Source organism: Numida meleagris, chromosome 17, assembly GCF_002078875.1.
Source record: "Numida meleagris isolate 19003 breed g44 Domestic line chromosome 17, NumMel1.0, whole genome shotgun sequence".
Lineage (NCBI taxonomy): Eukaryota > Metazoa > Chordata > Aves > Galliformes > Numididae > Numida > Numida meleagris.
Genome location: NC_034425.1, coordinates 4,236,258 through 4,261,823, shown reverse-complemented (window position 1 = coordinate 4,261,823; position 25,566 = coordinate 4,236,258). Strand labels below are relative to the sequence as shown.

At 45.1% G+C, this 25,566-nt stretch overlaps 2 protein-coding genes across 5 annotated transcripts in view; one reads left to right on the top strand and one right to left on the bottom strand.

Annotated features, from left to right (window-relative positions):
- RECQL5 (RecQ like helicase 5) overlaps nucleotides 1–25,566 on the bottom strand; it is a 37,232-nt gene that overhangs the window by 3,225 nt on the left and 8,441 nt on the right. For all 3 annotated transcript variants that reach the window (XM_021414838.1, XM_021414839.1, XM_021414840.1), the window contains exons 9-16: nucleotides 5,008–5,235; nucleotides 3,700–3,799; nucleotides 3,152–3,188; nucleotides 2,463–2,521; nucleotides 2,246–2,322; nucleotides 1,700–1,793; nucleotides 1,153–1,293; nucleotides 45–712 (exon numbers count right to left, since the gene is read on the bottom strand). In XM_021414838.1, the coding sequence (XP_021270513.1) occupies nucleotides 45–712; nucleotides 1,153–1,293; nucleotides 1,700–1,793; nucleotides 2,246–2,322; nucleotides 2,463–2,521; nucleotides 3,152–3,188; nucleotides 3,700–3,799; nucleotides 5,008–5,235 (1,404 nt within the window). The remainder of the gene's footprint in view (nucleotides 1–44; nucleotides 713–1,152; nucleotides 1,294–1,699; nucleotides 1,794–2,245; nucleotides 2,323–2,462; nucleotides 2,522–3,151; nucleotides 3,189–3,699; nucleotides 3,800–5,007; nucleotides 5,236–25,566) is intronic.
- Nucleotides 9,600–25,021, top strand: SMIM5 (small integral membrane protein 5). Of its 2 annotated transcripts, none has more exons than XM_021414848.1 (4): nucleotides 9,600–9,852; nucleotides 15,596–15,739; nucleotides 17,225–17,378; nucleotides 19,283–25,021. In XM_021414848.1, the coding sequence occupies exons 3-4, from the start codon at nucleotides 17,252–17,254 to the stop codon at nucleotides 19,402–19,404; spliced, it is 249 nt and encodes an 82-aa protein (XP_021270523.1). In that variant the 5' UTR covers nucleotides 9,600–9,852; nucleotides 15,596–15,739; nucleotides 17,225–17,251; the 3' UTR covers nucleotides 19,405–25,021. The 2 variants fall into 2 exon arrangements, with proteins under 2 accessions (XP_021270523.1, XP_021270524.1); XM_021414849.1 differs by having other exon boundaries at nucleotides 15,584–15,739.

Genomic DNA, 25,566 nt, shown 5'->3' with positions numbered 1-25,566 from the left:
TGATTAACAGGGCAACACAGAGAGGAGAGAGGTGGAGATTTTACCTGGATAGATCAAGTTCTGCCTGAAGGAGTTTGGATTCAGCAGCCTGCTGGGTCTTACAGTCCTCGTCCCTCTCAGCCAGCATTCCTTCTGTCTCTCCCAGCTCTTCACTCTCCCCCTGGGATTGTCCTGTCACATCTTCTCCAGAGGCATCTTTGTTTTCCTGAGGTATTGATTTCTCTTGACATATGCTTTGAGAAGAAACCTGAGGTAGTGTGCTTGCAGCACAGCTGACTTCCTCTGTTGAGCTGCAACTTTTGGCTTTAGATCCACCTTTGGAAAGAGAGAAGAACTTGGAAATGTCTTGTGATTCTTTTTTGGCTGCTTCTGCCAGCATCTGCTGCTTTTTGCTAGGTTTAGTCTTCTTAACAGGGCTATCCCCAAGGGCAGCTTTTCTGTCTGGACTGGCTTGCTGTTCCTTCTTTTCAGGAAGGACCAGTTCTACCTCAGCACTCTTACACACTGCTTTGGTTGCTTGTTTTTTTTTCTGGAGAACAATGGGTTTTGTGTCCAGTTCCAGACTGCAGTTGCTGTTGTCTTGTTTCTCTGGAGAATCTTCTTTTTTGACAAGCTTTGTATCGCTGTCCTCCTGGATCTTCAGCAGTTCTGAGGCTGTCTGGAACAAGCCGGACTTCTTTGGAAACCCAGCTCCCACGCGCTTGGGTTTGAACTAGGGAGAAAGGAAGGAGAAGATATTTATGTCTTTTCTGGCCTGTGTGCAGAACTCTAAAAGGAGACAAGCTTCTGAGTACAATACACTACAGTGCATGCAGCTGTAAGCTGAGGAAGGCTCTAAAATTGACTCATCATCATGACCATCAACTGAGACCTTAGGGAAATGGATTAGACTAAAGTCATAGTCCCACAGTAAGGAAACAGACTGCATCTTTGGTTAGAGTGAGATCAGAAAAAGCTATTTGTTGTACAGCCTGCACATAGGTTCACAAATAGGAACCAGCATGACTAGTTGTTCTTATCCCAAAAACAAAGGGTGGACAGAGAAAGCAATTCCAGTCTGAATATATACCTATGGCCATAAAAAAACTAAAACAATCATGAAAAAGCAGGTAGATAAGCCATATCTTGTCTATCCCATCTGTGCTCACTCACCGAGTAAACCTGGGATGCAGGGAGGAAGTCCTCCTCTGCTGGAGACTCAGATTTTGTTCCCAAGCTGCTGCTGCCTCCAGTTCCAGACCCAAAGACTGAGAACAACTGTCCTTCTTTTGATGCTTTGTTGATCTCTGCTACCTGAAAAAAAGAATAGAAATAAACTCCTAGTGGCCAGAAAGAACAGGAACATCCTCAGAGAGACGTATGGCAACTAGCTAGCCTAAACTAAGGCTTCTCTATTGTCAGTAACAGTCCGAAGAATTTCCCATTCCCTCTATTGCTAGACCTACAGGATATCTGGATAAGCTTGCACTGATAAATAGGTGTCCAAAGACTCATACGCTATAGCCAACAAGGATGCAAAACCATCATAGTTCTGTGTTCTCCTGGAAATAAAACCAAGAAGAAAGATTTGGAAGGCATTCAAGGCAAACAGGAGCTTCTCCTTCATCTCTCCTATGCAAATGTTACCCTATTTCCCTTTGAGCTCAGGCCACACCACGTTAAGAGGCAAGGGCAAGCAACAGCAGATGTTGGGCCCTACCTTCTTTAGCACGGATGCCTTGTATGAGTTAGCCATTCTACTGGTTCTGAAAGCTTCATATTCCAGCTCCACAGCACAGGCATGAGGGTCTGACCTGTAACACAGGCTGGGGTGATTTCTGGCAAGACACACTTCTACATCTGCAAAGGGAACACTAATGCTTAAGCATCTCCCTGATAGTACAAAGCTTTCTACCTCTGATGCTTTAAGTCTTAAGCAACGCAGTACTGATCTGGTGGGGAATGGAAAAGGTGGTGAAAACAGATTTAAACTGAAGTCCTTCTGTTCAGCTGATCTGTTTGGAAGTACTCTATCCCCATCTTGTGGGATAAGGAGGAACTGTGACTTTTAGGATCAAATTGATTTAGAGGAATCGGACATAGGAATCCCTATGGCTGACCCCAAACATCGCTATAAGGATGCTGTTAAAGCTACAGCCTTGGATCAAATAAGAAGGCACTCCCTGAGAGTGGTAATATTGCTTGGGGAAGAGTAAGCCCTGTGTTAAGGGACTCAGTGCAATACCCCTTTTCTCTCATCTCATACCATTTTCCTACTGCTGTTGGAACCTCTTGGTTGGCACTCAAAGCTTCTTCCAGTATCTTCAAGCAGTGTTCCCGACCCTAGGAAACACAGGATACTCAGACATGAAATCATAGTGCCCCTAAGACTTCTATCCCTGAAGGAGTTAAGAACAGGGCAGGAAGAACCTTTGTTCTTCTTTGCAAGTCAGCAAGGCTGAAGGTTAAACAGCCTTTCTTACCTTCACTGTGAGCTTAGAGATTCTTCTGCTGAAGGCATCCTTCAAGGGGCAGTCTGCACCTGCCACACAAGAGACATTTGGAAAAGGCATTGTAGGAGGGTTGGAGCTGAGGAAGGGTATCTCAGCTCCCACTAGTAGGATGCTAGTCCAGCATTGCTTGGCCTGTTCCTTCCTACACAGTGATGCCAAGAACCACTACAATCACTCCAGCTCAAGGCATCCCAGTTCTTAGGAAAAAAAAAAAAAAAAACAACCAAAACTAAAGAGGCTGAATAGAGCAACATGAACCATCAGGTACTCATTTACAATAGTGTAAGACCTGTGTTGCTAGACAGGGCTCCAAGTATCACAGATACAAATGGCAAAGTTTTCCAAAAGTTTCCTTACAGTCCAATTGAATATTGCTGCATAAACACTGTAGAAATAGCCTAAAAGGTCAGCTTAGACAACATGCCTTCTTTTTTGTCTCTTTTAGGAAAGTTGTTCAGAAAGATGCATTCCATATCTTCACCCCAACCAAAGCTAAACTCTGATTCCCCTCCTCCAGCCAAACTTTCACAGCCAAAAGCCCAACCCCTGTGCCTAGGGATTGATACCCCCAGTGCTGATGCTACATAAATTACATGCAGCTGCAAAGTACAAGGCTTCCTTCTCCCAAAGAAAACCCACTATAAATCAAAGATATTTACTTGGAGGAACAAAATCTTCTTTTTCTGGTTCTTTGCCCTGGAAGAAAAAAAGGATCAGTGAAACATTTCCATTCCTGCAACACACATGCAGGTCTAGAAAAACAAAAGACACATTTTTATCCCCGTGTTGCAAGGAAAATTAATGTTCAAGTTACAAAGGTACTAAAGAGGCAGCAAAATGGGGAAAAGGAGACAAAGGATGAGAATCAAAGCCAGAAGTTCATCTTTCCTATAGGAATATGCAAAAGAGGGTGATGGGGAAATCTGTTTTTACTAATATCAGAGTTGCAAAAGACAACAGGATCCTCTTGATGAGCACTGCAGACAGGCAAGCTGGACTCCTTTACGTTATGAGATTGGCCCAGAATATGGAGAATGTGACAAATGAGAGGTAATCAGTAAAAAAAAAAAAAGAACAAGCAACAGCATGATGCAATAACTTACTTTCATTTAGTGCCAGGTAGCCTTTATATCTATAAGACAAGCTCACAGCATAAAGACTATATGCAAACAACCTGTGAATCTCTTACAAAGCTACACCAACTCACTCTGCGCAGGCTCATCTGCTTTTTGTAGAAATTGTCCCACTCCCGTTTCCGACTCTCTTCGTTGGCTTCATCCCCATTCCCACTGCTTTCTTCATCATACCTGGACAAGGAAGGAAAACAAGAGGCACAAACATTTCTGTAGATGTAGCATTAACTGAGGCACAGGCCTGGGTCGTCCCAGGACTTAGAGAAGATGCATTTCAGAGCCTTTCTGAATGAGCCTTTCTTAGCTTTTACTTTCACTACCATTTCTCAACATGGACCAAAGAGTCCACGGGATTTATTAATCTCATGAACTAGGAGCAGATAACTAGTGCTCTGAGAATGAAGGACTCCATTTCAGAAGCTCTGACAGCTTCTGCCACAGGGCTGAGAAGTTACTGCTTTGGGTCATGTACTCCATCTACCAGTTTTTACATCCCATGGAGCTTAGATGGCAGAAAGGGCACAGCATCCATTCCCCAGCAGTGTCTTCTCAGGTCCTGAGATCAAACACAGGCTTAGGTCACAAGTAGACCAGTTTTGTCTATCTCAGCTGGAAGTGCCTGAAGAACAAGGGCAGCAGACTCAAGCTGTTTAAGGAAAAGCAGAGGGCTGGGCCAGCTGACAGCGCTGTGCATCCTGGCAGACTTTCATGGGCAATGAGAACGGGAAAGCTTGCATCATGGCAGGGCAGCACAATGGCTGCAACCCAGCCAAAGAACAAGGAGAAAGAGAAGTTGTCAACTCCACACTTCCAAGCATTTCACAGAATAAATCATGTTTCCAACTGCACATCTTCTTTATGCTGTCAGCCTAATGGGGAAACACTAAAATCTACCAATCAGCAGAAGAATCTGACACTGGAGTCCATTATATCCACGCTGATGACTAAGTCCTGTCACTGGTGCCCCAGTCTGCTCGCCCAAAGACAGCAGCACTAAGCCAAGAATGAGTTCTGGATCACATCATACTTTGCTGTCATGCTGGTCTCAGTTTAAACATTCTGAACCTTGTGACTACAAACAAACAGAGCTGCGCCCATTTGCTGCTTTTACAAATGTCACGCTAGTTTCTTGAACCAGTTACATTCTGCAGGGCAATGCTTAGGTCACTCAAAACAGCTTTTGGCTCTCTGGGATATGAATCTGATCCGGGCTGCCAAAGTGTGTGGAAAATGAAATTCCAGCTCCTGCTGCCAGGAAGTTACAGGAAACTACCACCACACCGAAACGTGCTGAAAATAGGAATGGTTGGGCCCGCAGCTGGGAGATGCTCTCTTCTCTCTGATAGTTCCTATGAACTGGGTTTGAGCTACCAAGTACAGACCTGCTAAAACCTCTGCAGCCTCTCCTTCCCCCCTCGTACAGCTCCGGGTCGTAGCTGTCCCAGGAGGAACCTGTGGGCCCGATGCAAGTTTTGCTCCAGTTGCTGCTGCAGCGCTCCAGTGCCTCCAGCTGCCTTTTCACTGCCTCTGGGTTCTTGCAGTAATCACAGCATTTATTGCAAGGTGGAGTGACGTCGCCAAAGTACTTCGCTATGGCAGCGTGGCGACATCTAGGAGACAAAAGGAAAAATGATCTGGGGATTATTTTCATTGAAGAGCTCCACACTCCAAATGCAAGTTTTCATGCGGTAAAGACTTGAGGGTTTTTTTTGCAGATAAGGTCTATTCTAGCAGGAAGCTTGGCTTCTGTGCCTAGTGTATGCTTTCATTTTCCCACATATAAAACAAACAGTGGGGTCAATCTGTTCTGATAAATCATCTTTGAGATGGAACATGCAGTTCTTAATTCTGCATCATTGGCCCAATATCTTCCATCAGAAGATGGAACAGGTTGCACAGAGAGGTGGAGGTGCCCCATCCCTGCAGACAGCCAAGGTCAGGCTGGATGGGGCTCTGAGGACTGATGGAGCTGTGGGTGCCCCTGCTCAGTGCAGGGAGTTGGACCAGATTACCTTTAAGGGTCCCTTCCAGCTCAGACTGTTCTATGATTCTATGGTTCTGTGATCAGTGGCCAGTCTGGGGAGAGTCCAGCATCCATGTAAACCAGTCCATGCGCTCACACATTGCACAACCAGCTCTACCAGCTTTAGCAAACTAGCTATGTGAAGACAATTAGATCCTTCTTCCAGCAATCCTCAAAGATTTCTGGCAGACATCAGTGCTTTGGGACATGTAAAAAAAGTTCAGTAACAGATACACACTCATTAGCAATACGGGCAGGAAGCCACTTCTCCTCTAGAACACTCCCTAAGTTAAATGAGTGAAGATACTGTTTTTGCCAGAGGAAAAAGAACCAGGGCAGCCACTTGTTTTCAGAAAGCTGGAAGAATTCAGAGGAGCTTTTCAAAAGTTGGGTTTCACAGCAGAGGTGGCCTGTGGTGCCTTAATCAAAATCCCAGCACCAGATGTACAGAAACAAAACCATGCAGTTAGAGATAAATCCTGCGGTCAAGCCGCAATAAGAGAATTATTTTACTGCAAAGAAGATCAAAGTGGAGATTTTGCTCCTCTACCAAGGAGTGTCCCAGCTGGCTTACCAACTTTGTGTGCAAAAACTGCGTGACAGGGAGGAAAACCACAAGAGCATACACTTGGTTTATTCTTATTAAAAACCTTTTAGGACAAGTCTGAACTTGCCAGCGATCTGACTAACAAACGCAGCTTGTGAACTTGTGTGCACGCTTCTGGGCCAGCATAACTGCATGGGTACAAGGCACAAACAAAGCCTGGAAGGGTCTGCAGCAGCAGCTGGCTCACCCGTCCCCATGAGTTCCGCTGAGCTGGTGAGCTGGCCAAGCAGAAGAGCGAGCAAAGCAGCAGCTCACCCTTGCCAAGCAGGGAAATAAGTGAGTGCTGAAGTGCCAAGGGCTGGTGCTGCTCAGGTGAGGGCTGCAGCGCGGTGACGTGCTGCGGGGCCCGGGGACCGAAAGCCCAGAAAGGGCTCCCACAAAGCTGCCTTTATGTCAGCAGCACTGACTCACTGGTGCCTTGCGCGCGAAGAAAGAGCTCCTTTCATATATTGGGGAGGGGTGGGGGGAACTGGGATGGGGACAACTCATTTGATCCCCTTGTTCTGCTTTTCCAAAAGAACTGCTGCTGCAGCCTGTCCTGCTGTTACCGGACAAACTCCAGTCTGAATGAAACTCCTTAGGACCAACGTGGCATTAAGAAGCACTCTTTATTACGGCATCGGATGCATGGGGGATCTCTCCACTTAATGTGCACGCCTGGCACAAAAGATCTCCAGCTTATATACGTTACCTGTGTTACATGTGTAAAGATTTTCCTGGAAAGCACATGCATATTCAATATTTTCCCCCAAAGTTATTAACATAGGGTTCCGCCTCCTTGCACATGCTCAGTCTTTTTGTGGTGGGGGTCTTGGTGTGCCCTTTAGTTGAACTCTTTTTACATTACTAGGGACAGAAGGTTCCTTTTTGTGGGATGCTTCGCTGACTGCTGCACCAACTACTGGTTCTTATCTTCGGACTGGCCTTGTGGGGGTGTGGGAAGGAACCTTCTGCTGTTATCTGAAAACTGTCACAGTGCTTGCAACATCCCCTAATTGTACTTTTCCTAAGGAACGGCCGGTGTGGCCTGTCCTGCCAGTGCTTCGTGACTATAAAAGTATCAATGAGCTGTCAGTTTCCCCCCAAAAAACAGCAAGGCATTCTCATTATTTCCCGTCTCTCTCTCAGACACACACTGATCCCAATCAGAGTTAACTGAGGCATACAGTAGTGGTCAGATCCAACCCCATTCCTACAGTACTCACCAGGCTTATGCTGGGGAAAGACATCCATGTACACCCCTGTCCCTTAAAGCAAACAGGAGAGACACCCTAAAGGAAGGCTGTGGGGAAGCAGAGATCATCTCTGAAGTCACTGGAATTTAGAGAGGTTCAAGGTTCTTTAGCAGGGTCTGCTGCGATAGGACAAGGGGAAATGGTTTCAAACTAAAAGAGGAAAGATTTGGATTGGATGTAAGGAATTAGTTTTTACACTACAGGTGGTGAAGCGCTGGCACAGGTTGCCCAGAGAGGTGGTGGTGCCCCATCCCTGCAGACAGCCAAGGTCAGGGATGGGCTCTGAGCACTGATGGAGCCGTGGGTGTCCCTGCTCAGTGCAGGGCTGGCACCAGATGGCCTTGAGGGTCCCTTCCAAGTCAAATGATTCTATGATTCTAAGTTCCAAGTCAACCAGCCTTGTAAAGTCAGGCCCAGCTTGCAGTAACTGCCTCCATCTGCACACAAAACCACCCAAATCAGGGTCACAGCCTCACCTCACCCAATGATAGTCATGAGCTGAGTCACTGAAATTCAGTTGCAGAATGAAATTGCAGTCCCAGAACTGGAGTTGACAGACTAAACAGAGGAACCAATATGGATGCTGGGGGAACCATTGGGTTGATGCTTAGCTGAATGCAAGGTCCTGAAACAGTTGGCTACACGCTGTCACGGTGAGGAAACTTCCCACATCACATGAGCCCCCCCAGAATTGCCCAGGAGATGGACAGCAGATTTAGGTCAGTTAATGGTAGCTTGCATTATTACACATGTCCTAAAATTATTGAGTCTTTTCAATACACACTGTACTGTTTTCTCCCCTAGCCTTCAACAGGAGGAAGTATGAGCTGACCATTGGTCTCTGAAATGTCTAAGTAAAATCAGTGTTTCATTACAGACATCCTACCCAGGTTTTACATCACGATATAGGATGAAGAGCAAATAACAACCAAGTCTATTCATGTATTTTTGTCAGTGGTAATACACGTCAGGAGAGTGCTACCCCAGCCCTACGGACACCTACACCATGCCTCCTTTTTGTACTCCTTGCTTTGGTAGATCAGGTAGAACAGTACAACTGTTGCTACAATTAGTAGAAATGGGTGAGCTGTCAGAGAAGACACAAAGTCACATATCCGAGAAGAATCTTTTCCTCAGCCAGAATACACCAGGAAAAAAGCATTCCCTCCTAAGATCCAAAGGAGGGTACACAGCCCCGTTGAGAGAGCTCCCCAAAAATACAGCAAGTCTTGAAATAAACCCAAGAAATGAAAGCAGTATTAAAAAGACAAAAATCACATAAAGACAAATTATTTACACAGATGCCAGCTGCTGAACAATTTAATGAGCTCTATCAAATTCACTGCAGGGGAGGTAGACTAGACAACCTTTAATTGTCCCTTCCAACTCTAGTGATTCTATGATTCTGTGAAAAAGAAGGACAAATGGGGTGGTTGATGGGGTATTACCATTTTGCACCCATCTGAAGGGCTGTAGCTCTGTAGCAGAAGCTGAACTTCAGCAATCCAGAGCCAAGCCAGCGGGCATCAGCTGTCCCCAGCCCACCAGAAGCAAAAACCCAATGCACTGGGAAAGCGAATGAGTTGGCCAAGGGCACGAAGCACGTTCACCGCCCGCATTAGCCCCGCTCCCAGCAGCAGCACGTTGTGCTGCACTGTCACTGCAACTTTGCACATCAGAAAAACTCCTTCCCCTGGGACTTGGAAGGAAACTGGGCAGCACAGAGCGAAGTTAATTGTTTTAACACAACCCCAAACTTGCGCAAGGTGAGCATCGGCTCAAGCCCTGCTCCAGAAAACGCTGCAATAAAAAGAGAGAAGAGAAAACCTCGCTCGGAGGGGATGTGGAGAAGCGAGCCCCGGAGGCGGGGGCTGCAGGGAGGGTTCCCCACAGCCGCCCGCCCTGGCACACACGTAACCCAAAACTGCGCTGCTCCGCGACAGCCGGCGGCAAACGGAGGCAGAGATAACAGCTGGCTGTCAGTGCTGAGCGAGCAGAGCCAGCGCCGAGCCGGGATGAGGGGAGGGATGACGTGAAAGTTTCAGAAGGCAGAAGGAAAACAAGAGGAGGAGAGCTCGTGGCACGGCTGGGGTAAGGCTATTGCTGGTGTTCGGTCAACCATAGCACCTTCGCATTCAGCTGGTTAGCAAGTAGCTGGAGCTGGTGGGGCTCTTTAGGGTGAGCTGCAAAACCAGCCTACGAGCAGAGCTCGCTGGCCTGAGTTTGTTTGCAAGGGACGTTGAGTTGCAAAGGTGGTGAGGGGAGAGCTTGTAATAGAATTCCAGAAAGCTGCACTGCAGCCGGACTGCTAACAAAAGGATCCAGCCTGCAGCCTTGCGTTGCTCCTACAGCCAGAGCAGGGGTAAGCAACTTTTTTGTTGATTAGAAAGGCTGTGCGCTCGGTTTTCTGTTGCTGCTATGGAATGTGACCTTAGATGATAAGCAGGTCTAGCGCAGGGCATTCTCTGCAGGGCTGATTTGATGCATTAGGACTTGGTTTGGGTGAGGGAGCTGCTCTGTGTCTCTGTGCAATGTGTATGTGCCGTTGGGGAGCAGCTGCCAGCACAGGGAGTGCACGTCAAACCCGGGGGTGCAGCCACAGCGTTGCTCCAGAGCTCCTCCCAGCTGGAGCCAAGTTTTATCTCCCAAATCCTGAAGCAAACAGCTTAGAAAACAAACCCTGCTCGGGAAAGTAGCATACTGTGCAAGCGAAGCATCTGCGTCCAATAGCAATAAATGCAAAGATTTTACACAGCTTCTAACAAGAGAATTCAGAAAAAAAACAAGAAACTCGAAGCAGCGTGTATCCAGCACAGCTGGTGGTTTACAGTCAAACCAGCATGGGAAGCCACTTCTCTGAGAGGACACACATGCACGCATACATGGTATACGGCTGACACCAACGGTACCATCAGTAAGACAGCGAGAAGGGAAGCAGAAAGGGAAAACAATCCCTGAATACAAGAAATTCCCCTCTGTGAGCTGTGGTTTTACAGAGGGGTGTCTCACAACCTGCACTGCCACCTGGCTGCTGCCAGGCAGGGAGAGGGGGACTGGCATGAGGCCGAGCAGAGGAACCCCATTTGTGCCGTGTGAAGCTGATTGCTGTGCTCAGAAGACCTGAGCTGAGCCTCTTCCAGTGGGCACTGGGGCAGCCAGCTGCGTACCAACAGGCAGAGGGGCAGAACGCCAGGAAGATGCCTTTCCCATTTCACACGTGCCTGTATGGAGGAATGTTAAGGAGCAGGTATTTCCACTTCTCTCCTTCCCATTAGGGTGAAGGGAGGGCAGGTCCTGTACAAAGAGACGGAATTGGAGCTGCCTGCGTGAGAAGACCCAGTGGTTAGGAGCCACACGCCTCCAGCTTAGCCCGAGGTTCAAAGGGGATGGAGGCAAGTTTCCACCCCGCTAATGAAGGGTCTCTTGTTTGTTGCAGTTCTGATGGTTTCACGCAGGAGGAGAAAAACAAAGTTTAGGGGGGAAAAAAAAAAAAAAGGAAGGGGGAGGAGCAAGGGGAGACAGGCAGTGGGAGGGAAGGAGGGAAGCAGGCCAAGTTCTCCTCGTGAACGAAAACCTTAACGGGTTTGGCTGGGGGCTTGTCCAGCGCAGCAGTACATACATGTGGGAGGGAGGGAGCAATATGAAACACATGTCTGGATAAAGGCAGCGGGACATGGCTTGTGTTACAGCTGTCACAGCACACGGCCTCTCCCCCGGAGTGAAATGCAAAAGTGGTTCTGGAGGTACTGCAGATCCCGCCTGCAGCACCAGCCTCCCAGCACTGCCTGCCCACGCAGCACGCAGCCCCACCGGGACCGGACGAGCAGATTTCCCAAAGCTCAACAATGCGTGTCATTGTCTGGGAGCGGAGAGCGGGGTGGCTGCAAGCAGGTTGGGAAGGGATTTCCATTGCCAGAGCCATACCTCAAACACCGAACTGCCGATAGATCCCAGGATGTTTCTGAAGTCAGACAGTCACCTCTGTCCTAGGAAACTGTTGTTTTGCTAATATTAGATGAGACTTTCAGGCTAGATTCAAGCATCAGCAACCCTTTGGCCTATAAAAAGTTCTCTTGTTTTATTTTTAAAACTGACCTTTTCCATTCACTGGATGGCTCTGTGCCTTCGTTTCCCCACTTCTTAAAAATGGGACTGGCAGTGAGGACCTTATGGGGTGATGGGGATTTGCTTGTGGGATGGACTGGAGTAAACCACGGTGCTCCACAGAGGTGCAGAGAGCCAGCTCAGCGCCCTAATGGGCACCTCACCTTCTCCAACTGCTATTGCAGGGAACTCAGAGCCTTTTTATATTAGTCTAATATTAGGTTGTAGGGGAGGAAAGCAATGTTTATGCTGCTGCCTCAAAACCAGTCTCCAAATAGTGGGTGGTGGAGATGACAGGGTGTCCAGCCAAATGGCTACCCAGGCAGGGCTGCTTTCTGATCTGGAGGAATGTATGGCCTTCCTTTCCTGACCAGCTGACAAAGTCAAAGCTTTTCTCCCATGACATGGAGCTGCAGTTTACCAGTTTGGGTGTGTGCTGTTAAAAAGCTGAATTCTCTCGATACTGGAAACTATTTTCATCTGTTTGGGAATGAATTATAGGTCTGTCTGGCTCTGTTTGCTCCTGTTTTAGGAAAAAGAAAGGGCTTGCCTGTGAACCAGAGCTAGGATTCACATGGCTGGTCAACTACAGTCTTGCCAGCAAGCACTGCACTAACAATGATGAGAGAAAACCATGCACTGATAATAACACTGCATTTCTATAGCCCTTTTCATCTCAGAAGTACATTACAAACTTAGAACAATAAACAATCAGACAAGGATCATTACATGCGTTGCCAAAATGCATCTAAACTATAACAGCACCAAGCAGACCAAGCCTGTTTTAGGACAGGAAATCTGCAGACTTTATCCACATGAAATCAAAAACGTGTTTCAGGAACCAAGAACAAAGGTGGTGGGGTTAGGAACTGACCAAGCCTTCATGTTCTTAAGAAAATGACTAAATACAGTCAGAACTTATTTTAAAGCAGAACAGAAAGCATCTCTCCTCCAGCTGCTCAGCACCCTCCGCTCCACTGAGAGGCTGGGACTGCCTTCTAGGATTTCCTACCAAATAAGCTACCACAGCCCACAAAGGTTTCCCATTCCTTCACTGATCCAATTTCAGCCAGCTTACTGGATTTGACTGAGTAAGAACAACATAAAGCATTTGCTTCTGCACAGCCACAGTCTTGGAAAAATGACAACTCTACACGAAGGATGTTACCCTGGTATTCTGCTTGCTTGGGCACAGCAAGCAGAATACAGACCGTAGGGTCTGACATGGTCAATGAGTACTCTGGGGAGGATACTGAACTCACCTTCATGGGCCTTGATTATTGCTCCAGGCATTGGCAGCTTCAGGGCACCATCACCAGAGGTGAAGCCTCCATGGCTTCATCTCCAGTTTTAGATCACTGTAGCAACAAACCCATGTAAGCAAAGCTTCTCAGAAAGCACAGTAAAATCAATGGATTGGGAGGTCACGCCAAGAGAAATAAAACCCTACGGGGCAGGACTGGCAAGGAGCAACCACGAAGCCATGCTTTCATCTGCTCTCATCCTGAATCAATGACTGCAAGGCAGTTCACAAGCAAAGGTAATTCCTTGTGTAGCTGCAACAAAACTAGGGACTTACCATCTAAATATTTCAGAACGTTTTGGAGACATGGATACACAACAACCAGCAAATCCAACCCCTGATGGTGGTTACATGCTCTGTAGCTTCGCAGAAATGAAGTTGTGCAACAGAGGCATGGGATGGGATGACTTACCCTAAGTCACACAACCAGTAAGCATCCATGGCAGGTCCGGAAGAGTGCCTGCAGTTACTAACTTCCAGTCCTGGGGCTAAACCACAAACTGAAATTCACGTTCTTTGTGCTGAAATAGGTTGCTCAAATGCCATCATGGTTATAAGCAAAAAAGCGCCTCATTCCTCTGCAGTAGATTTAAGCTCACACAAATGATACAGTTTTGATGTGCAGCTCTTTTTCTTGCTTCAAGTCTGGAAGCTACCACACACAGCCAGTTCACAACACCAAACCTGACCGAAGCTTTTGTCTTAAATGCCTCCAGATCAAGGCCTTTTAATGGCTTTAATCTCAGAAAAGCGGAGCAGCCAACTTCTGTGAGCGCTTCAAGACGGCTTAAGTCCATTAAAATAGCTCAGAAAGATAATCTCAGTGCTATTAGGGCAATTTTTACAGCTTTATTCAGTAGACTCAGCAAGACGAATCTGCATTAAAAACAAATATCAGCATTTTCTGGGAATCGAACTCTACAGGTGCCCTAAGCATAGAACACGTTTCCTTGGTGTTCAATGCTCATCTGATCCTTGCAGCACACCTGCAAACATCAGGCATCCCCCTGCATTACTACTGTGCTCTCTCTTTTCAACCAAAGCTGACAATTCAAGGCACATGACAGGTTCTGGCTTCTTTTTTTCCCCCCAAATCCAAACCCAAATTAAGAGATTTGTTTTACTCCTTCCACTACCAGGCCCTGCAACATAGAGGAGAGCAGGGAAGCTGGATGACCTAGTCCCACTGCCAGCACTGGGTTGATGAGCTATTTTTTAATGAACAACCAGAAGAGGAAACAGCTGAAACCATGAATTTCAGGCTGCCACCGCGCTGCAGCACAAGCTTCCAAACTGCCAGTCACAAGGCACCAGCGCTGTGTTCACTTCCTTTTCTATGCAAATTTGTCATCCAACTCCCTGCTTTCACTTTGTATCATCTCCAGCTACTGTTACGGCAGAAACAGTTCATGACATTTGTCTGATGGGGCATTACGGACTGCGTTGCTCCATGGTCACTCAGCATTTCTCCTGTAACATGCTCCGTTGGCTTTGCTGCCCCAGCAGTTGTGTTCCCTCTGCTCTGGAGGGCTCCCATCCTCACTGGATGCATTTCTAAGGAAGGGCAATGAGCAAAGAGATTCCCAACTGAGAAAAAAAAAACATTTGCAGAGAATTATTTGCTCCAAGCCCCACAGAATCTATGCCATAGGACAGCAATCCAGGCTTAGAAAGTAAACTATCTGTTAAGACTTACAACCTTAAACTTCAAATCTCTCAAGACTTGCCCATTTCAGTAGTAATCACTATAGTTACTGCTTCGACCAGATCTCCTGCACCACCTGGCTTCGCAGCTGTTGGTGACTGAGCTTACTCGAACACAGAAACATGAAAAAAAAAAAGGAATTAATTCTTGTAGTTCCCCTCTGAAATCTGTGAGCAGTGTCACCACTGCTGTGTTGTAGATGGGGGGGACAAGGCAGACTCATGGGACAATTTGTCACACAGCCAGCACTACCCTCATGCTATGCCTTAGGGTAAGACCTCGTGTGTGTTGAAATCAATTGAAAAAAGATTTCAACCAAAGCTAAACCTGACCAAAATCTTTACACACAAGGAGAATGGAAGATACAAAGATCCATGAATATAACTAGCCTTTTTCATGAGTTTTAATATTATTTTATTTATTTTTTTCTGAGAAAAAGTTACCCTTTTGCTACGCTCCACAAGCACAAATCCCAAAGCTGTGAGAGCCCTTGGAGCCAGCGCACAGTCAGAAGTTCAGGAGTGCAGCCAAGTGGAAAAACATTTGCTTCCTCATAGAGACTGTACCACTGACTTCAATCTTTGTCTCTAAAGGAGTTCAAACAAGCAACACTCCTTGCAAGTTTTAGAACAAAAGTCCTTCACGTAGCTCCACCAGATCAGGTACCGTGAGCGAAGGAATGCCCATTACTGGGATGAGAAGTCCTTATCACTTTAGTATAGACACTCCGTTACTCCATGTGGAGTTCTACAGCCCTAATGACCAATTTTACATTGTATAACCACTGTATACCCAAACTTCAGAAGGCCAGTTCTCATACTTGCTGCTCCTGTTGCAGCTGAAACCATGGTACCAAAGGTTACAGCAGACTCCTTACTTACCAGGAGAACTGCTGGGCAGGCAGGAACAGCCACAAAGGGAACAAACCTTTTTAGTATGTTAGAGCCAGGAATAAGGGTTTTTTTTTAATTTATTTTAAAGTTTTTCTTCTAGAGCCAAGAGCAGAAAACACGAATCGCTTCACCTCTGCCCATACTGCCATCTCTTGGAATGGAAGCAAAACTGGAAACCTGCTGATAGAATCTCACAGCGCGGCACAAAGGGAAAAGGAACCACTTCTGGAGCAGCTCACTTGAGGTATGGCAATGATCCAGAACGAGCCCTAGTCCCCAAAGTGACCTTCTCAGGTCAGAAGCCCGTAGTAATGCCTTCCTGCTAAGTTTCACAGAGATCTTTCTGTAGATGTGTCTTTTCCATCCACCCCCAAGTCCTGGAAACCAGCTGGTTCTGATTTTTATTCCCTAGCTTGGATTTAAAAGAACAAAGAAAACCCTTTCTGGACTGCATAAACACACACGATGTGATTTTACTTGGCACTGTAGTATTTAAGCCCAGCATGCAAAGAAACAGCCACGGTCTCTCTGTCCTCCGTGTTTAGAAAAACTGAACTCCAAGGATCCATGTGTTTGAGTAACCAAACCAGATGTGCAGCAGTGAACAAGCTGCCTTATTCTGAAAGTACTGTCTTGGTCTTTTGACTTTGTTTTATCAACAAGACTAGGAAATTAAATTGCAATGTTCAAGTCCCATAAAACAGCGTTGACTATTACAATACACTCAAGCTAGTATATTCTGATATAATATCATTTGACACAACACTCTCATTGATATAAGAGCCATAATCCATCTGCAAGTTCAAACACTTGTTTCATGCAAACTCTCAGCTATTCCAGCTGCATACTTAAAGGAAAATTTTCTAACTTCCATAGCTCTCCTGCAAGCTTGTTTGTTTCAATACCTCCCAAAATTTTGCTCAGGGGGCAAAAGAACAGCAAATACTGGTGGTGAAGCTGAGGCATCTAAGACAGCTACAGCTTACAGGACATCCACTGTTCAATTTATACACTAGAAACAGACTGTTACACTAGAATAGACTGTGGCTTAAAAATTAAAATAGAACGAAGGGCTACATTTAACTTACCATACCAAACTTGCAGTCATCTGGAATAACTTAAAAAGCATCCAGCTGTCCCCAGTGAACATGGGCTTTAGCTCTTCATATCAACCAGTTTTACTGAACGGTGACAAAACATTATGAAAGGTGCTGTTGTGCAGTGCCAAACAGCTTAGTTTTTGAAGGGGCTTTCTACAGCTGGAGTGCAGGAAGTCTTCCAAAGGATCTACTGTGCGCTCCTGGTAGCATACAACCGAGAGCTACGTACTACTGGAGTACAGCATTACAAGTTACCTTGCAATTGCATTGCTTTCTGGAAAGACAAGTCGGCATAATTGCAAAACAAAACTTATTTTCATTGGGTGGAAGGCAAGAGCAGCCACTGCCCGACTTTGTGCCTGCTGGAGTAAGTGTCCTGTCAGAAGAAACACCGTTTCACCTTTGCACAACAGCATAACTGTCAGAAGCTCCCTCAAAGCCAGAGTTTGAAATGAAAACAGTGCCGGAACTCGCAGATAGTTAATAGTCCTCCACCTTAGCTACTGGGAATGAGGACTGAGACCAGATAAACTTGTTTTACTTGTGATCAACACCTCTATAAGAAGGCTGGCAGCTTCCTAGCATTAGTCAGTGAAAAGGTTTATTCTCTATTTGTTTTTTTCCTACAGCACAAAGGCTGGAGAGGTTGAGCCAGAATGTCTTCTGAAGTCTTTCTGAAGGAAATGCAAACCATTGGCGAGAAGCTTCTCCTTAAGCTCCAGAAACTGCCCAAGGCTGACCCTGTGGAGATCGTGTCCTTCTGTGTGGTGCTCCTGTTTATCGGTAAGTTTAGTGGCGGAGGTGGAGGGGGGTCAGAATGTCTCTTCTGCAGGGACAGCTCGCTCTGCTGTCTTTGCTGATGGGTCGGAGCTGCTGGCAGTTGTTTTCCAGGCTGTTCACTGAGGCTCTATTTAATTTCTAGGTCATTTTTTAGTATTCTGTGTGTATCTCTATACACGTGCAGTGCATCACAGGCAACAGTATAACTTTCCTCAAGGTTCCTCTAGTTTAGCATTAGTTTAAACAGCGATATTTTAACGAACTCAGAGTTGCTGCAGTGTTTTGATGCATGGGAGATGGCTTATGACAAATGATATTGGGGGCCTCACTGCCATGAAATATACGCAAGTCTGAGGCTCTGAGTGTCACTGCTGTGCTTAGTTAGGTGTAAGCCAGTATGCTCCACATGAACCTATTTATTTTTCTCTGTTAATGGCAAGATCCCTCCTGCTGCTCTGTGTGAGGATGGCATGGAAGGAACAAATAAGAGCTACTTGGGTGTGGGGGGACCACATTTGCTTAAATAATGGGAAAACAAGCAGCAAGGAAGGCAGGCCCACCCCCTCAGAGTGCAGCTCTCTCCCAGCCTCAGTGCTGGAAGGAAGGGTGTGTGTGCAGCCTGGACACTCCTCCCTGGGCTGGAATTCAGAAACAGACACACCTGCTGCTTTTTTGTTGTTGTTCATAATGCCAGCTGATTCCCTACAGCTCAGAACACCTGGCAGCCCTTCTTCAGACTTCTAAAGAACACATGCAGGCAGGCATGCACATGCTCCTTATGGGTTTTGCACAATTAAACGTGGCATCCTTTTCTACTGTGGATAACCTGAAGTATCCCTTCCAACCCTGATCATCAGTATAGAATAATAATACACTAAGGTAGTTATTCTACACTACATCCTAGTGTAGAATAACAATAAGGTAGCTTTGTGAAACAAAACCCTGTGTTTGAAGTATCTGTTTCCTCAAGCTTAATACAGAAGAAAGAGTAAAGCCAACCCAGTCACAAATATCTATTCTTCTCCAAGGGTAAATATCACGTACTCTTCAGAAACGGAACTGCCAGTTTGATTAGCCAAATCCTTTCTAGTTGCTTCTGATACAACCGTGGGGAGTATTTGATCTCCATCCTTTCCAGTGCATAGTTCTACTTAGCTGTTGCATGTCATCTCTGAAACAACAGCCCATAAGGCTGGTAAAGCTATCACAGAATTATAGAACTGTTTGAGTTGGAAGGGACAAACTCCCCTGCAATGAACAGGGACACCTACAGCTTGATTAGAGTTCTCAAAGCCTGGTCCAGCCTGACCTTGAATGTCTGCAGGGATAGGGCATCCACCACAAAGCTTTGCTCCTGGCATGGTTTGGTACACAGCTCGTAAGAGCAGAAAATATCCAGTAATGACAATAGTTCTGTGCGTGCAGTGGATGAGCTCTACGGCCACAGTCTGGAAAGCAATCTTTCAGTCTGAAGGTGATGTACAAATAAGTATATTCTATATTTTTATTGTTATTGTCTTGCCTATGGAAAAATACAAGCAAGTAGGATGGGTAAAGGGGAAAACCCCAAATCAGCACCCACGCTGTGGGGAAATTTGCATACCTAGCTCCTTAACCTTATGAACAGCCAGCTGGCCAATCAGCACAGTTATTGACAAGCCAAGCACACCTGTAGCTCCTACTAAGGCCTGAGGTGCATTGACATTTGTCCAGATTAAATGGATGACTAATACAAGAGAGCAGGAACTTACAAGGAGGGAGGTGGGGATATAGGGCAAAAAAGTAATCATCAAGAAACCTGACTCCGTTCATTCTGCTGCTCAGATAGCCTACAGGAGATTGTGGGGTTAGTCTCCAGTGATTCCCCCTATGTCATGAAGCAATACCCTTTTTCTTTTTCTTTCCAGTTACTGTTCTGGTGCTGATGATCATTGCTTGCAGCTGCTGCTGCTATAGCTGCTGTAGCTTCAGTGAGGGTCCTGACCACAGACGTAGGAAGGCCCAAGTCCGCCCGACTGCGCATCCATGAAGTGCATCAAGAGGTGACATAAACCCATTATCAAGGACATGCATGGACATCATGATTCAGTCCCAAGGGAATGACTCTCAGCACTAATGCACTGGAAATGGCATTAACAATATTAATGAGTATCACTCAGAGGACCAGAAATCACGGCATGAAATTCATTCTTTCTCTGACAGCTACTGCTGGGCTCCATGGTGTGAGCAGAAAGGTAACACAACTTTACCATAACTGTCTCCCTGTTCAGGGTGGGCTGGGAGTGCACAGATACCTGCTTCTGATAAAACAGACACACTTACCCAATAACAGTCCTGCAGCTGGGCTAGCCAAGGGTTCCTTTTGTGAGCATCAGGCCACAGACCAACACAGAGAATGTGTGAGCTGCCATGTGGCCAGAGAGCACCTACTATCTTCACAAGTGGCTAATCCAGAAGGATGATGCTGGGTGCTAGCAAAACCACTGACATCGCTGGGATGCTGACATGCTCAGTACATCTTGGATCAAGCCCCAACCTGCTCTCTCAAAAGCCATGTGCAATAGACACCTTTAGCTGAGATGACTGCTGAAAACAACAAATTGTCAACCTTCTGATGTAAATATATCTTCTGAGGCTCCGTGTACAGCTCCCTGACTACAAATGCTCCCTGCCTTATTTCGTCAGTGTCACGATGTGAAATTGTCCAAAAGAAAAATCAGATCACGTGCAATACCCTCTGTAAACAGAAAGTTGAAGGCATTTGGGAAAAATTCACTGATGTTACAGTTTAATTTGATAAACGTGCTTCCTCCCAGCTCCCATGTGGTAGTTAGATCTTTCATGAATTCAGCTCTCCTGCATATTGCAGGTGAGTGGTCCTTAGAGCATGGGAGTTACAGGAGACAGACAAACCCCCATCCTTACTTGAGGGACCTGTATGCCTGACTCAGTGCACTGTGTGCAGCTTATTTCAGTGGACATAAACAATATGCCTAAGGTATGTTTATTAGCAGACACAAAGGCATTTCAAAGGAGTGACACGCAGTATGGTAATTGTCACTTCAGGGTATACATGCAGCAGCTGACAGCTGGCATTGTGACAAAGCACGGCCAAGAATGGCCTGTACAGCTGAAGTTACCAAGTGAAAATAAAACCCTATTCCATGCTGCAGCCACTGTGTATGTTTGGTTTACACTGCGCTGAACTTTTAGGAATTTCTCTAAGTACAAGGCTGTGGTGCAGACAAGGACTTTCGTAACTGGGACAGCCAAATGCAAGATCATCGTATTGCATCTAACTCTGCAAGCCACTGGGCTTCTTTTCAGCCCAAAGTGTGAGAACAGTCACCTTTATGAGAAGGTATAAAAAGCTGAGTACTCAAAGATAAGCCATCTTCTAACCCTCGCATTCCACATTCTAAGTGCACAGGAGTCAAAGGGATTACACATATGTACACTAGAACCAAGTCCAGCAAGAGAAAAAAGAATCAAGTTTTTAACAGTGGGATTTTAAGTATTTTCATGCTTCAGAAGGGACAACAAAATGGGAACTTTGTAAAGAGACCTCTTTTCTCTGACGCCTGGCCCAAATTACTAGAATGCATGTTACATCAGCAGCTTCTCATGTATTTAATGCACTTAAAAAAAAAAAAATTAGGTATATTGCATTTTTTTCCAGTTGCATATTGGAATAAATCTGCAGCCACCAACACACAGAATAGTCCAAACGTTCTGACAAAGTTCCTCAAACCAGCAACGTTACTTTAAAATTAATTAAAAACAAAACAGAAACAACATTTTAAAAAAACTAACTAAAACCAACAACCTTCCAGCAGAAAATGGGGATGTTCCTTAGAAACTAAGCATTTGAGCCCCAACTTGATAACTGCAATAAAACGAGGACTGTACCTGTATAAGCTGCTGCACACACAGCCACGTTAAGGCCAACAAATTGCTGGCCTTTATTATGCTGTCCCAAAGCTGCCACTTCCAACAAATATTCTAGGATAGGCTAAGCTGAGGCATGGCATCAATTTACTGCATTCAACACGCTGAGATGCATCCCATTAACCTCTCTGTCAGATGTTTTTGCACATTTCATTTACAAACAAGTGACAATCAAGGTGACACAGGGAGCCTCAGAACCCCTCTTTTTTGCAGTAGACAGACTCAGCAGACATTTCAGTTTCTAAGCTAAATCACAAGACCTGTGAAAGAACAGAGCTTACTTTCTTTCTTTCCTAGCCTGTGCTAGACAGTGCCAGCTCCAGCAGTTAACAGAATCCCATTGAGAAATGTTTCAGCAGCATGGAACCAGGCTGTGCTAACAGTTAGGAGGAAGCTCAGCAGGCTGGAAACATACCAACAGCTCTGACAGGTTGCTGTCAATGGGAACGAGCTGCCAGGCGCTATTGCGAAAGGAAAGCCACAGCTACATTTTCCCAGTCGTGTTACAAGTTAAACCACTGACAGATACAAGGCAGGGGATAAGAGAAATTGCTCCTTTCTTATTTTCCCACTGTAAGTTCATGAATTAGAAGCAGAGAATAGATACAGTGCTGTTAGGGAAAAAAAAAACAGAGAGAAGGAAAGAAAATTAAGCAATTTTGTAAAGAATGCATCTGGCTTTTGGAGAAGCCACAAAGGAGAGAAGGGGCCATGGGCCAATTTCTGCACAGTTGCCTGCACCTGACATTTTTTGTTGCTGCTTTGTTTCATCCTTTATTCACACAAAGGGACCTGGAATGCCCTGAGCACTAGTGAGGATGGATCCTCTGTTTCAGAAAGCACAGAGGAGGACAGACTACTGAAAAACTGTTTCAAACACAGCAGTTTGAGTGAGCCCGGAAGAAACTGCAAGGGGAAACAGTTACTTCAGTCCTGATGGTACAAGTGTTGGAATTGCCTCTTTTCCTGAGAAACCCAAAGTAGATCACAGCCTCTACAGAAGAAGCAGCTAAAGCTTTAATGACCGTTTAATGGAATAGCTTCTATTCTGTAACATCATCTGTCAGGTTTCAAAGAGACTTGCTTGGCTTGTGAAAAGGAGGTTTCCTTCCACTCATATCACTCCAATCTTCCTTCTCCCCTCCCACTTCTCTTGAGCACTTTCCCTCTGTTCTTCCTCAATTAAGAAAGTAACAGGAAGAGTTTATGCTGCAGCTAACAGCAGTACAAGGTTCTATGACTTCAGTCACCTAACCTGTCATGATGAAATTTGGACTAGAGGGTAGTGTTGTTCAGAGTCCACTTTACACATAGCAGCCTCCTAACAGAGCTTGTAATACAGACACAGTCAAGACCCAAGAAACAAATTCCTCTTCCCCTCCCCACTGCAACTTTCCTAAGATAGAGGACACAGACCTCTACAAGCACCCAAATAGGTGCATGAGTGGATAAAGGCACAGAGAGGAAGAACTTAATGATGTGTGAACTGGGTCTTTCTAACTAAGCTCAAGGCTTGGATTAGATTAGCCACACCTTTGCAGGAAAGCCAGCTGTTAAACATTTACTGCAGTACAAATAGGTAATTTCCATGCTAAGTCTCCAGCTGTGCAGGTGTAGTAAAGGGATCTTTAACCACAGGTCAAGGTCTTTTCAAGCAGGTGTAGAAGAGGCACCAGAAGAACTGTCTGCTGCAAACGCAACAGCTTCAGGTATTTATAAAATTGAATACAATTTGTATTCAATTTCCAAATGTCCTAGTTCAGAAGATTAACTATGATTTATCAAAAGAGACAGGAACTTTCTAAGGTCATATGTATTTTCTATCTTTAGGTCTACAGAGCTTGTATCTAGACTGCTTTCTCTTTGAAGGAGAAGGAAGCTATTCAGAGCAGCTTCTGTATTTTGTTTAACTTTGGTGATCTGACATAATTCCAAAATGGAAAGTGTATACTTCAATATTTAGGCTACTTAAGAAGTAACAAAAGTCTCAGAAAACTGAAGTCTGAGCTGGTGCTCCCAGTCAAGTGTGACTTGCTGAGGCTGAAAACACTTTACATAATTTTCACAAACTGTTTAGGATGCAGACATAAGAGGCAACAAGTCAGGCAAATATTCTGAAATAAAGACCTCTTCCTGCATTAGGTCTGTAGTCAAATTTGGGGAAAAGTGTGAGAAATAATCCAGTCTTCCTTTCCTTTGAGAAGTACCTAGTAACGAAGCTTTAGTAAAGCCCCAAGATACTCTAAAACAGATGATATATTGTTCTTTAAGACAGCTGATAGTGAAGTTATTATGCAAAGTATCACTGACAGAGCAAGTGTGTATAGCCCACTGAGATCCCACTTTAAATTACTGCTGAATTTAAGTACTTAACAGGCAGAAAACTTATACTTCTATTGCAGAGTAACCCACAATGTGTGGCTCAACATTAAAACCATGAACAGGAGACAATTCCCATGCAAGTGACTGCTCTAAGCTGTATGGAGATGACAAGCTCTATGTTAAGTTCTGTACTTGCTGTTGGTGTGTTTGGTTGGTTTTGTTTGTTTTTAAGTAAGTGTTCTTTTAATTTCCAGTGTGTTTTCAGAACTTAAGTGCTCTACTCTCATTTTCAGAGATTTTCTTTCCACTGGAATTAAAGGTTTCCCACTCAATGCTCGTCTTTTATGTATGGGCTGTACAGTTGACAGCTGAAGGATTCACATGGAACATGCTGGGAGAGGTGCTATATTAAAAATATTGATAGGCTACGATTAAAGTAAGTCTCAGCTGCCAAAATCTTGCAAAGCCAGATTTCCTCTCTACGTCTCTGAAGAGCTGACTGCTAAAGTAGCCTCAGTTATGCTGCTTCTGGTTTATGCTCCAGATTCTGTGAATAATGACTCTATTTTTCAGAAGAGGGACACTTACCAGCGTACAGAGCATGTGTGGCTATAGTGGTTCAGAGCATAGAGGGGATATGTCAATATCTGATACAGCTCTTGTTTAACTCCAGCAGGGTGGAAGGCACCATGTCATCAGTACAAGAGAAATCCTCAGCTCTGGAGGAACTAAGGAACCGGCTTGCAACAAGTGACTGGGCTATTGCAGGGCTAGTGGTGATTGGCATCTTCTGCCTTGTTTTTGTTGCTTTTCTCTTAATTGCGGCCATCTTTGGGTGCTGCTCATCACCAAGGCACAAACGGACTAGGGCATAAACAGTGAAGCTGAGATGCAGTACTTGGAGCCCTGCATTTAAGCAAGAATCAGCCCAGCAACAATATGTTGTTCTCATCTTCTGTCTCTGGGTGGTTATTTTCCCTTGTACAGCTTTCCCACGTTGAGAACGACGCACCAATGCCAGCAGGTTGTTCTGAAAGTCCACGGCAAACCCCATGCATAAGGCAATCTGTATTCAGGAAGTGAATGAGGACTCTGGTATTTCGCTAATTATGTCTCTGCCTGATTTTCGTCTTTGAAGCAAAACCACAGGATAAACTTGCCAAGTGGTCAGCAACTACCTTAAAACAATGAAGATGTCTTCCACTACTGCAATTACTTGTTTGTTTTTCTATTTTGCAAAGGGGCATTAGGAAACTGATCAGCAGAAGCTTTGTCTGAATCAGTTCTCTAAAATCAGCTTATACAGTTGTTCTCCTATCGTACTCGAACAATATCCTAAATACACTATGCAAAAAATTTGCCTGCCAGAATACAAATCTGTCTGTATTTGTTCTTATTTAAAATCTTGCAAGGTCAGAATTTCAGGTTTACTTTTGCTGTTTGGATAGTGAATAGAATTGTACTAATTCAAAATGTAAAAAAGAAACGTGATGTAGTATTTCTTCCAAGAGTGTCTTAGTCTCTTGCACAGCTGCAAGCAGAGAAGCCAGTCAGTGGTGCTGCAATGTGTGACCTTGGAATGCACATGTCTCATGCCTATGTATTAAGCTTGGGGAGGGGGTAAAAAAAAAAAAAAACACACAAAAAAAGGAGAGACTTTATTTCTAATTAGGTCAGTGGGCTTCCCTTGCATAAACCTCTTATGTAGCCAGTATAATTCTGTTTCTATTGTTATTCACCTAAGCAAAGGAGAATGTTTTCTCAATCTTAACCAAAGCATCAGAAAAGAAGCACGCATCACTTGAAAAACTTGTCCTAGATACAAGTGTGAAGAATGAAACAAAACACAAACTCGAAAGCAGGACACATGTTGGCCACTTTCAGTTAGTGAATACGTGCTGCTCTTGTACTGGCAAAATTA

Bases quoted from the DNA above. Each gene is read 5' to 3' on its own strand.
- SMIM5 (XM_021414848.1), top strand. From the start codon at position 17,252: ATGTCTTCTGAAGTCTTTCTGAAGGAAATGCAAACCATTGGCGAGAAG. The intron at 17,379-19,282 runs GTAAGTTTAGTG...TTTTCTTTCCAG, and splicing joins TGTGGTGCTCCTGTTTATCG to TTACTGTTCTGGTGCTGATG.